This window comes from Phyllostomus discolor, chromosome 5 (genome assembly GCF_004126475.2).
Source record: "Phyllostomus discolor isolate MPI-MPIP mPhyDis1 chromosome 5, mPhyDis1.pri.v3, whole genome shotgun sequence".
In the NCBI taxonomy this organism is placed as follows: Eukaryota; Metazoa; Chordata; class Mammalia; order Chiroptera; family Phyllostomidae; genus Phyllostomus; species Phyllostomus discolor.
This window is the reverse complement of record NC_040907.2, coordinates 171,298,118-171,310,649: the sequence shown is the minus strand read 5'-3', so window position 1 is coordinate 171,310,649 and position 12,532 is coordinate 171,298,118. Positions and strand designations below refer to the sequence as shown.

Genomic DNA, 12,532 nt, shown 5'->3' with positions numbered 1-12,532 from the left:
CCAGGCGGTAAAGGGGGGCCAGCTCTCAGGAGCAGCCTTTGCAGCCCGCGGCGGGCCAGGGGGCCCTCGGGGAGGCCCCACGGCTCTGGAGCCGGCCCGTGACCTGGCGCCACGTCCACTGGTCACTGCCCCTTGTTTTCTCTTCATAAATGCCAGAGCCTGCCATGGGAACGAAATAAAACCGAAACACACGCCAGTGTTTCGTTTCACACGGCACTTGGCGTTTCATAGTCGTCCAGGGACGTCCTTCCCGGCGGCCTGCACGGTGTGCAGCGAGGTGAGCCAGCAGCGAGTGAGTCCCCCTGGCACAGTGTGCCCGAGCTGGGACACAGAGAGGCGGCTGTGTCCTTGGGCAGAGCAACGCCACTGAGCAGACAAGGTCATCTCCAGCCCAGATTCCATTTACTTCTTGGAAAACTCTGAGGTGGGGGCCGATGGTTACCATGGGAACATCCACCTCCAATAGCATCGATTCAAGGGTTTAGCCGGTGATAGAAGCTTGGCCTCGTCTCAAGACTGGCCCTCACCTACCTGCCCGACCTGCTTGCGGGGTCTCTCGGCCTCACCCCTGGGGAGAACGGCGGCAGGAACTCTCAGACAGCTGAGAAGACCCACACGCCTGCTCCATTGTGATGGGTGGGCTGCTTCTACGGCAACAGCGGGACTCCCCGGAGCCCGTCCCCGTAGAGGACCCGGACGAAGAGTGGCTCCCAGGTGTGGGTGGAGTGTACGAGGCCATGGAGAGGTGACGGGCCGGACCCCAGCCACCCCTCCATCCCTTTAGAGAATGGCCAAAGGGAGGCGCTTCAACCCGCCTTTGGACCAGGACGGCAGATGGGTGAGAACCCCTTACCTTTCTCGGGCCACGGGGGCAGGGTGTGGTCAGGGCGCGGCCCCGAGTCCCGATCCCGCGCCCGCTAGTCCCATGGCGTGGTTTGGTAGAGGACTTCGCCCAGCCTCAGTTTCCCCTGTCCACGAAGTGGGATCTCACCACCTTCTTGGGGGGACTAAATGAAAGGACGTGTGTGAGACACTCCGCACGCTGGTGCCTTGTGAGTGTCCGCTGGGCAGTAGCGGTCGCCAGCGCCACATTTCTCCCCGTGGCACCTGCCTTCGGACACCGAGTACCATGTATGAGATCTCGTGGGCTGCATGTCTCCTCTGCCACCACGCTGGCTCCACGGGAGCTGGGCCTTGGTCTCTCTCATTCCCCGATCGTGTCCCGACTGCCTGGGGCAGGGCCCGCTGCACAGCAGGCTCTCAGACAGTGTTTGTCACGGGCGTTAACAGTTCACTGGAAACTGCAAACAAATTCCTGTTGACGCCCCCCGATCTCATCCCCAGTGAACTGTGAAATGGGGAGAGCCCGGAAATGGATTGTTTTTCTACGTCGATCATTTGAAAACCTGACCTTTCGGCTTCACGCTCTCCCTCAGACCCCTCTCTCTTACGAGGTCACTTGTGCAGCCCCACGGGACTGTCTCCAGTCTGCCACCCCCAGGGAGCATTTGCCTCCCACCTAAGAGTGAAGTCCCGGTCTTTTCGGTCTAGACAGACACGTGTGCATATTCTCTCCTGCTTCATCCCAGAGAGATTTAACGTGCAGAAAAGCATCACAAGAAAATAGCCAAGTCTCAGCTAAATAAAAATTCAGAACCGGTCCAAGTACCCTTTAGAATGAGAATCTGAGTCAGGGAAAACGAGTCACACCTACGTATGGGCCTGGTGGCCCGCACGGTGCGTTCGGGCATCGGGTAAGAGGAGAACGGGAAGCGGTGTGGACTCCAGCACGCTGATCCGGGGGGAAGGGGGACACGCAGGTTTCTCCGACCGGCTTCGCCTCTGCCTCAAATCTGCAGCATCAGCGAGGGCTGTGTGTGACTGAACATTGTGAACAGCTGAGTACAGTGTCTTAACCCAGCGGGGGCCTGTGTTTCTCCAGTAAAAATAAACGCAGAAGTTAGGGCGGTTCAGGCCTCGCACCTACGTTCTAGGGAGTCACCCGAGGCCCCGGTCTGTTCCGACATCCTTTGTTGGGGCTGTTTGACCTACACAGAAGGCCCCCAGCAGCCCAGACTGTCCTTTTTTAGCGACTCCCTTCCTCCAAGGTGACCCTGTCTGTCGCCCTTTCCCCGCCCGTCCTCTGGAGAGGCTGGGTGCGTGCAGGTGTGAAGTTCGTGTGGTGGTCTTTCCCCCCTCGAGCCCTGCTCCCCTCTCCTGGAGATTTCTGCTTTCATCTCAGGGGGTCCCGTGGCCAATTCAGCTGCAGAGGAGTGCGGGGAGGTGTGTTTAACCAACCACGTTGCCACGCCACCAAAGTCAGGCTCCTGTGACAAGGGAGGAATGGAGGGAGAATGAACGTCTCGTCTCCTGCTGCAGCCCCAGGGGGGGTGCGCCTGGGCCCCCGCCTCGGCTAGAGAGACGGTGTCTCCCAAAGCCCCGCGAGAGCCTGGAGGGTGGGTCTTTCCTGCTGCCAGCTCCCGAGAGCACAGAAGGAGCAGCGCTCATCCCGGAGTTTCCCAGTGTGGCTTGTGCACGAGTCAGGGAGGTTAAGGAAATTGGGGACCTCGAGCCAGCCGCAGCCCGTTCACGGGGACAGTCGTTGCCACCTTAGAAGTGACGGCCGTTCTGTGGCTGACCTCGCTGGCTGCGCTCTGGCTGTTCCAGGCGGGCGTGTCCACCCAGCCCCCCGCCTATTTAGTATTTCAGTCCTCGCGTGATGGAATGCGGCGAAGATTTTCACCGCCAGCCGGTTAGCGAGCTGCATTTCACGGTTACGACGTCTCACCGAGGGGTTTATTTCACAGCCGTCATGGTGCAGCCATTAAGGATATATTTTAAAAGGGTGAAATTAAAATGCCGGAGCCCTTTTTTACAGCGATTTAGTCCACGGACTTGCAGAACGCTGATGGACTCGAGTCGGCTGTCTGTAGGCGCTGAGAGGGACATTCCCGAGGCAGGAGCCGCGCCCAGCCCTCCAGGCGCCCTGCACCACCTGCCCGGAGGGGTGACCACCTGATCGGAGGGGTGACGCAGGCAGACGGGGGGCAGGGAAGGGTTCTGAGCTTGGAGGCCCTTTGTATGACTTACATTTGCTTAACAAAATAACTGTCCACAAATATTAGAACATGTAATACAGGATGCATTAGAAATACGAAGATCGACCTCGTCAAACTTCCAGGCTGTGTCGCTAAGTGAGGAGAGCAGGTACAGAGTGGCGTGTGTCCTGTGGGTCCCTTCGGCAAAGGGGTCGGCGTCGCCTCCGCAGGTGCGGGTGTCGCACCTGGTCCTCGGGGCTCTCCGTGGCTCGTTCGGGCGCCTGGGGTGGCGGGGAGGGGAAGGAGAAGTGCCTGTTACCTACAAAAGAATTTACAGTTTTTAGAAGCCACATTTTAAGTATGGTCCTATGTATGCAGAATTATACCTGTATCTGGGCGTCCACCCATAGAGGGATTGATGAAAAAGATGGTCACCAAGGAGTCCAGGGGAAAAGGTGACGAGATTTCGGGAATGTAATTTCCTCGTGTTTCTCCTTACTGCTTGAATTTTTTTAGACCGTGAGTGTGCCTTACAACTCTAACCAGAAACACATACACTTCTCGTTGTGGCAAGCAAGACAATGGAATAGACGCACTTTGTTAAGAAGCACTTAAACCAGGGGTGTCGAACTCATTGTCACCAGGGGCCACATCAGCCTCGTGGTTGCCTTCGAAGGGCCGACATAATTTTAGGGCTGTAAAAATGTAACTACTCCTTAACCGTTAAGGAGTTGAAATTACATTCGGCCCTTTGAAGGGAACCATGAGGCCAATGTGGCCCCTGGTGAAAACGAGTTTGACACCTCTGATAAACAGTGGAAAAGGAAGTCTCCCTCCTTGCCCAGCCCCTTCCTCCGAGGGGACCCTGCCTGCGGCCACCCTCCTGCCTGAGAGATGGAGGGCGGGTTGGTGTGTGCCCTTGTTCGTCACCCTCGGTCCCCCACTCCTACTCTCCTCAGCCCCAGGCAGCCTCCCAGAAGAACGGGAATTCTTCTCCTCGGGTTTGTTCTTGTGAATGACGGATTGTCTTGTGTGCCTGACTAGTTGTTTAGAGACGGTGTTAGCGGGCGGTCTGGGTCTGTTCCTGCTCTTCTCCATGGAGACCTGTGTTTAGGAGGCCTCCCCTTCGCTCCGCGTCACGCAGCCCGTGGCTTCTCCCCGCCGCTGGGAACGCCCCACCAAGGGCGCAGCACCGATGGTGTAACCTCCCCACCCTCGGACCTAAACAAAAGCTGTGTTTGGCCGCGTATAATGCGTGCCCACGGTTTTTGTGTGGATTGTACACGGGATTGTTACACCCCCATGGTGTGTCATCATTATACCCACATATAATGCGCATCCTTATTTTTCCCTCAAACATTTGGGCAAAAGGTGCCCGTTATACATGGCGACACACAGTAGGAACGTACTAACCACATTCTTTGCAGACAGGAAGCGTAAGTCGCCTGAATAAACAGTTCTGTTGTGCCTGGGGAAGGAACGAGAGGGAATGGCAGTTGTCTGTGGCATTATAATCCGAAAGCGGAGGAGGGAGGGCTGCCTGCAGCCGTGGCAGTGGCTTTGGGGACCAGGAGGAGACAGCCGAGAGCGAAGACAGTTGCTGAGCTCTGTCTGGTTGCATGCATTTTCCGTCGTAATCACACCTGCCCTCTCACGTAGGGGTTACTCCCATTTCACAGAGACGGCGGGGCTCGGGAAGGTGGTCCCCTGCATGAGGCTCCCCTCGCAGGAGAGGGAGCTGGGCCCGGACTCGGGGCTTGGGACAGTCTGTGACCAGCCACCGTGTCATGCCTCCTCCCTGCACGGGGACTTGTGCCAAGAATGGGGGCCTTGTCTTTAGTCTGTATTTCAGTTTCCCCTTTTATTCCACTCCCAGAGGGCCCACCCCCATGCCCACTGCAAGAATAAAGGGCTCCTCCCAGCTGCCGAGTGTGGCTCCCGATGGCCGTCCACCCTGAAGAGAGCTGCCTCCCTAGGCCGCCCCCTCTTCCGGGGGCAGCCCGCATCCAGGGACTGATAGAGGAGCGTGCACAGAGGCCCGGGCCCCTCTCCCCGGCTCAGGACGACTCCAAGAGACCACCCACGTCCAGAGCTCCGAGTGGGGCTGGTGGGGGCTCTCGTTGGGTCCACCTCCCTCTGCCCAGAGCCCTGCTTGCTTCCCTCCATCTCCTAGGGAGGCTCAAAGCCCCCCACCCCCCCATCATCTTCCCACTATTGACCACCCCACATTCTCCGTGGAGAGTCACCTGGGACCCTTCACTCCTCAACTTCCCTGAGTCTTAGGGTCCACCTCACACCCGCAGGAAGTTGGCTCCCCCTGTGAACGTGGGCTGGATCTTTGTTCCTCAGCACAGGGCTCACCCCGACCAGAAAGATCTCAAATAACACATCTCCACCCACTCTGGGCTCGCCCCTGCGGGGCCACACCCTGCCCGTCAGGCCGCAGGACCCTCTCCCGGCTCCAGCTCCAGCGCAGCAGGGGTGGGCTCGGGAACTCGAAGCAACCGGCAGCGATGGCCTGGGGCCATGACAATATTTTTTTGTCTTGGAAAGAATCCTTAAAAATTATGCCATTTCCATCGCAGGCCAGAAGCACCCAAATTGCATTTTAATCACTTTACGGAGGAAGCCCCGATCCTTGGCTGGGAGATTCTGACGTGCCTGGTTTTAATCAAGGCGCGCGCTGTTTTCCAGTTCCCCCACATTGGGTTGCCGCAGAAGACGCCGGAATCCATCACCAGGGCCACGCTGAAAGAGCCTCGCAGCCCGCGAGCCTCTCGGCAGGCGGAGGAGAAGCTGCCACCCATCTACAAAATCCGAGAGAAGGTGAGTGCGGGGCACCGGCTCCAAGCTCCCACGGCCCCCCCCACGCTCTCGGCTCTGGGAGGCCGGGTACTTCTTCCTCAGGAGGAACTGCTCACCTGCCGGCCCCGGACGCCTCAAGGGGGGTAGCACCCCAGCCCGATCCCCGGGCCACTGTGACACCTAGACACTCTCTCCGAGGAGCCACCTCCTGGCCCAGGCAGTCCAGGGAGGCTCCTCTGTGGACAAAAAGCAACCCCTTTGGTTACAACTCACCGCCCAGGAGCACACCTGTGCTGCTCCCCCGCCAGTTCCCGAGCAGCTTCAGGGATCCAGCGTGCTCTGAAGCAGAGGCGGGCCTTGGCCTCACGCACCGATCCGCACCTGCCTCCAGGCCCAGAGGGTCTCAGGATTCCCCTCCAGGTTTCAGTCCCAGGAGCCTGAAACTTTTCCTTCCTTGCCTCCAAAGGAGGTGCCTGAAAGAAAACGTGTATGGTTCTCAGCCATAAAAGTGGCCTTTCAAAGCCTTGGGCTGACGCGCACAGCTACGCCCTCGAGTGCTGTGTTTCCTCCGTCTCCGGGGACGGGATTAATTCTCACTTAGTGGCCACTGTGCCCCACCTGTCTTCCCGCCACGCCACCACGGGCCGGTTCTGAAAGTGCGTGGGGGTTCGGAGGGGGCCCTCTCACCTCTCCCTTTTCTCTCTTGCAGCAAGCCGTCCACCACAGCTTCCCCTTCTCTGTCCATGACAATCGGCACAGCTTCGCTAACTCTGGATTCTACCTTGACTCCGTGAGTATCTCTCTCCGAGTTACTAATCGCATGGCAGGAGACAACAGGGCCCTTGGTTTCCGGAGACGTGGTGAGGACAGAGGACTGACCTCAAAGTTGGAACAAGGTCAAAGCCTGATGCTAGGTTACAAGAAAAAAAAATGTGGGAAGCTTCCCAAGTTCCACCCAGCTTTCGAAGTCTGCCCCAGCTTCTGACGGGGTTCTGTGCGCTTCCTATGTGTACACTGACTCCTCGGCGAGCTTTCTCGGGAAGGGCAAGAGGGGTTGCCTACACGTGTCTCGGCATAGCAGAGGCAGGGCCCACAAGGAGGGGTCCGAGGGTCCGAGGGACGGGGAGCTTACGTTACAGAAAGAAGGATTTCCTAATCACCGGAGTCATCTTTTCTCTGGAGGTGGTGAGTTCCCGTCACTGGAGAAAATAAAGTCTGATCCCACTAGTTAGTGGTGGTTTCACGCAGCACCGTGCCACGGAAATGTGTCACAAGCCATATGTGTAGCTTACATTTTTCTAGTAACCACGTTAAGTAAAAAAGAAACAGATGAAACTAATATTTATATATTTTATTTAATCTGATAGTTCTCCAAATCATCATTTCGACACGTAATCGAGGAAACATTGTTAATGAGGTATTTTACATTCCCCAAGCGAAGTCTTTAAATCCAGTCTGTATTTTACACAGTTCCTCTGAGTAGGGAGTGTCCACATTTCACGTGCTTAATAGCCCAGGTGGCCAGGGGCTGCCAAGTAGCACGGGGCAGCACAGGGCAGGCAGGGCAGGGCGCACGTATCTTAGGGCTGTACGGGGTGACCTTGGAGAATCCTTACAGAAACTGAAAGTCCACAATGATGATGATGATGATGATGCTAGTAATACCCACTGTTTATTAAGCATAAGCCATATGCCATCACCACACATGATCTCATTTATTCCTCACTGCGGCCCCATCCGTTCATTGCTCCTACCATCCCCAGTTTGGGGAGGAGGCGACTGAGAGCCAGCGAAGTTAAACAATGTTACCTAAGTTACCTTGTCCTCTCCGATGGGATATCTGAGTCACACTGAAGTGGTTTAACCAGAAAAACCTGGTTTGCCTCTGCAGCGGCAATTTTTTGGAACTGCGAATGCATTTTCTTAGAACTATGAATGTGCCTCAGATTGTTGCTTGGGCATCCCAAAGCTTTTCCTAACTAGAGTCTCGCTATTATTTGCTTCCAAATAGTCTACTATTTAATTTTTTTATTTCTTTTTTCACTAAATGTTTTAAATTTTCTATATGGTTAGAAATTTTAAAGAGCATTCTTTTGTTGTAAATCTTTAGTTCTATGGGTTATAGTAAGTTTTATGTAATATAACCTGTGATTTCTATATTTTTTTTAAGTATAAAGATCATCTTGTTGCCCTGGGTGGTGTGGCTCAGTGCACTGAGTGCTGGCCTGTGAACTGAAAGGTTGCTGGTTCATTTCTGGGGCAGGGCACACGCCTGGGTGTGGGCCAGATGGGGGTATGCAAGAGGCAAGCAGTCAATGTTTCTCTCCCTCTCTCTAAAAAAATGAATAAATGAAAATCTTAAAAAAAGAAAAAAAAGGTTATCTTTGTTATCTTGCATATGATTCATTTTAACATGTGTTTTGTTGGTGTTAATATATCCCCCACCTCGGTTGGTTACAAACTTCTTTATGTTAGTTCAGGATTAGCAATTATTTTATTTAAATCCTTCATATACTTTTCTTAATATTTGTCTTGATCTATCAATTTTTCCTTCCATGATTATTCTCGAGCCTCTAAATTTTTTTGCCTTATATAGTTTAATACCATGTCTTTCCGCATAAAAATTCATTATGATTTTATTTTCTTGGTGGCTTTTATTTATCCATGTAAATTAGCCCTCTTTACATGCTTGAATGCATCTAGCCATGAATTCCACATCCTGATATTAGCATTGCCACTATTTTTCTCCTTTTGCTCAAATCTGTTCCCTATATCATGGTCCATTTCCTTGTCTTCATACTTTGTCGTCGTTTTGTTTTGTTTTGTCTTTAATTATAAATAGAATAGAGCGTAGTTTTTAAAAATCTAGGAGTCATTTCTTTAAATGAAAACTTGACCCATTTGCATTATTATGATCATTGGTTCTGGGTTTATTTTTTCCATCTCATTTTCTGCTTCCTGGTTACCACACTGGCACGCTGTCCCCTGCCCCACCCCCACTGACTTGACTGGGTTGAACTTACCTGCTCAGCCGGACTTCTGTTGATATTCTACTCGTGGTACCTCTTAACTATATATGAGAACTATGTTAACACCATATTACTCCCTGAGCATGAACGTTAATGTCTATAGCCTCTCCCCAAGAATAAGGCAAGCTCTTCGGAGTGCTATTCACATCACTTTCTAAGGTTCTTGTGCTGGCCACTCAGGCTGTGTTCTTCCAACTCACGGGAGTTCCATTCTCCCGGGGTGACCTTGAGTGGCCTTGAGTTCCACGCTGGCCCCTGCTCTCTCTCTTTCTCTCCGCTTTCTCCCCCCTTGGCCCTCCCACCCTCCTCTCTCCCTTCCTTCTTTTCTTTTTGTGGATTCTTAAATTTTCAGTGTATTTCAGAGTCACGTTATCAGCAAGAATAATATTTAGAAGGACAAGCATTTCTTATTACTTTCCTTGTGGTTCTTTTTCTTATTTATTTTATGCTTTTCTTTTATTTTTTCATTTTTCTGGAGTATCTGGAAGGAACTGCGGGGGAAGGGGCCTGGGCAGTATAACCTTCCCTTCATCCCCCCCCAGAGCCCCCCACCCACCCCTTCTCCCCGCTGCGGCCCCCAGACAGTCTGTGAGGTCTGCATTCCTCCTCAGGCCCTTTGGTCCCAGGGCTGCTCCTGAGCTATTTCTGGGTCACGGGTCAACGGTGCCTTTATGAAATGCCTTAAACGACCCTGTTTGGGTGTGGCACCTGCCACTGTGAACAACACTGACCCTAGGAAAAGGCGACCTCACTTTACGACTGCAACCTCATGTCTATTTCCTTCTGGTCTTTCACCTAAGCACAGTGTTTTCTTCCTCCCCTGGTCACGACCAACTCAAAGGCAGCATTTTGAATACATGGAAATCCCCAGGGTCACATGCAAGGTGCTGAGGCATAACGAGGAGGCCTGTGGGCAGGGGCCCACGGGTGCCACTTTTTCTTGGAGCCCTCTGGCCTGAGAAAGAGCCCAGCTTCTTCAGCTTCTCAGAGTGGGCATCACCTACCCCGCCGAATGCTGGCGGGGCACTCTGTGCAGCCGCCTGGGGGCAGAGACCCCACCTGGGGTCCCTGGGGGTGTCCAGGCTGGTTCATGGGCTATTTGCGTCTGGGACTCTCCTGTTCTACTCTCCGTGTCTCTAGAAGTCCAGTTCCCTGGTGGGAGTGAAAAGCTTCCAGAACAATAGCAAGACACCAGCATGTTTTGAATGCTGTTTTATGGCCTTCAACGGGTTGGTAAAGTGTACCTCTTATAACGGTGGTTATATTCTGCATTTAAACATAGGATGTCGGCCCTGGCTAGGGAGCTCAGTTGGTTGGAGTGTTGTTCCAATACACCAAGGTTGCGGGTTCGATCCCCAGTCAGGGTGTTATAGGACAGATGTGGGAGTGAATAATATACTATTACCAAATGGACTTGGGGGGGATCCCCTAGTACCCTGTACTAGGTCCGCTTTGCCCACCGCCAGGGAAAGGCATCTCTCAGTGACAGAGATTGGTGAAAAAGAAAGGGATTACATATTTAAAGCATTATACAAACTTGAGAGTAATAACGTAAATGTTTTCATTGGGATCCCAAAGTCTTTTAAAATACCCACAAATGCACAGTCCTTCCTTCCTCCTCTGCCCAGTCTGGGGTACCGTAGCTCAAAAAAAGTAGAAGCCTGTGGTTCTTCTCTGCCCAAGCTGAGTAGTCCCCAAAAGACACCGCTTGGCTGCTGAGCCTGGGTTTAAATCCCAGCGCCAATCTTCCTCTGCAGCACCATTTCTGACTCCTCCCACAATTGGCCACAGCTGCCAGCATTCCCGTATTTTTTCCAGCTTTTCTGGGCTGCCATAGTAAGTCCGGGCAGGTGTGGCCCTGTGGTGTGGAGCCAATCATCTCCAAGCTCTTACGCAGGCGCTGTAACCAGGGGGAGTTGCCTCCCAGTTACATCATGGGTTGAAGTCACTCCCATCCCCCTGGCTCACAGCTGTTTGACATACCCATGAAACCAGTTAAAGGTTATAGATATGTTAAATGACTGTTCTAGAGATTATCTGGAAAACTGTGGCTATTTGAAACAACTCTCAATGGCTCTGCTCCATGCGTCCCTTCCCCCAGCTCAGACTTGTGGGGGTGAGGACATCCTCTCTCTCTATATATATATACATATTTTTTTCTAATATTTCCTGGACACCGAGTTCTGGACCCCATTACAAATCCCCATTTGCCTCCCACCCCCTTGGCTGCATCCTGTTATAAGGGCACATACAAGAACTAACCAATGAATTCGTAAATAAGTGGAATAACAAATTGATGTTTTGTTCACTACCTTCTTTGCTCTCTCTCTCTCAAATCAATAAATACAAAAAAATTTAAGTTAAACATAGGATGTCATGTAGCTAGTTTCACTGTAGACCTCAGGACTGTGTGACCTCGACTCTTTTCCCCCTAATCTTCTCGATTCTTCCCCAGGGCCTGGGACTCAGGAAGGTCTCCCCAGAAAAAAGGCAACACGCTTCAAAAAATTTCAATCTCTGGGCGTGTGACTATGTTCCATCTTGTCTCGATGGCTTTTCAAGTTATCAAATATCATACGTCTATCGTGAAGCTGTGGTGGTCCCGATTTTCAGACGCTTTCCGAGACATTACGATGAGATATGGAGCTCCTTCAGGTTTATTCCCGAGCGAAGCTACGCAGAGTTTTTGAAGAAGAATCCAAAAGTAAGGTTCGCTGTTGACAAAAAGGCTGATTCTTCACTGCAGCCCTAACCCTTCCAGAAGATCCGCGATGCGTTTTGTAGCACTGGTGCATGATGGGACAGTCCGACCCAGCACTCCCAGTTGCCGTAAGGTTCGTTTAGGGTTGGATTTTGCACTCGTCTGGACGCCAAGGCCAGGTTTCGTCGTGAGAATGTGGGAGAGCCAGAAAGCCAACAGGTTACGGCACCACGCCCGACCTTTAGAAGATATTTTTTTATTATTTTTAATTAGGTTGAAAAAATATTCAAGTCCTCATAAAATAAAAAAAGTATGTGGTTGCATTGTAAATGAATTTAATGAATTTTAAAATTGCCACATTAACTTTTGGGGGAGTTTTAAAAATTACCTAATTACTCTACGGTTATGTTTTCACTACGAAATGTCAAACAACGCTGAAAAAGCAGGAGCTCCCCTCGGTTTTGCCGCATCTCCAGCCCCCATCCCATCCTCAGCAGAGGTTGACCATGGGTTTTCATTCTGTGCATTTACGACCACAGAGCTGTGCAGGACCACACAGACATTTAAACACAAGCCAGGTTACACAGTGCATAGTGTTTTATAACATTCTTTTGATATTTAACAGTGCATCTCGGAATTCTCATGGTATCTGTGCATACACACTGATTTGCTTTTTTTTTAAATTTTTTTTCAGTCATTTTTAGAGAGAGGAAGGGAGGGAAAAAGAGAGGAAGAGAAACATCGATGTGTGAGAAGAACATCGACTGGCTGCCTCTTGCATATCCCCCACTGGGGACCTGGCCTGCAACCCAGGCAGGTGCCCTGACCGAGGATTGAACCAGCGACCCTTCTGTTTGTAGGCCGACACTCAGTCCACTGAGCCACACCAGCCAGGGTTGGTTTGCTTTTTGGACTGCCTGCCGCACCGTATGAGGTATGGCCACACCTAATACGATGTG

General features: G+C 52.2%; 1 protein-coding gene across 1 annotated transcript; it reads left to right on the top strand.

Moving 5' to 3' along the window:
- Positions 1-552: 552 nt before the first annotated feature.
- Positions 553-11,898, top strand: TEX36 (testis expressed 36). The gene is made up of 4 exons (XM_028511169.2): positions 553-838; positions 5,733-5,864; positions 6,553-6,633; positions 11,328-11,898. Exons 1-4 carry the CDS (start codon positions 788-790, stop codon positions 11,622-11,624), a joined length of 561 nt encoding a protein of 186 aa, XP_028366970.1. The 5' UTR covers positions 553-787; the 3' UTR covers positions 11,625-11,898.
- The last annotated feature ends 634 nt before the right edge of the window (positions 11,899-12,532 follow it).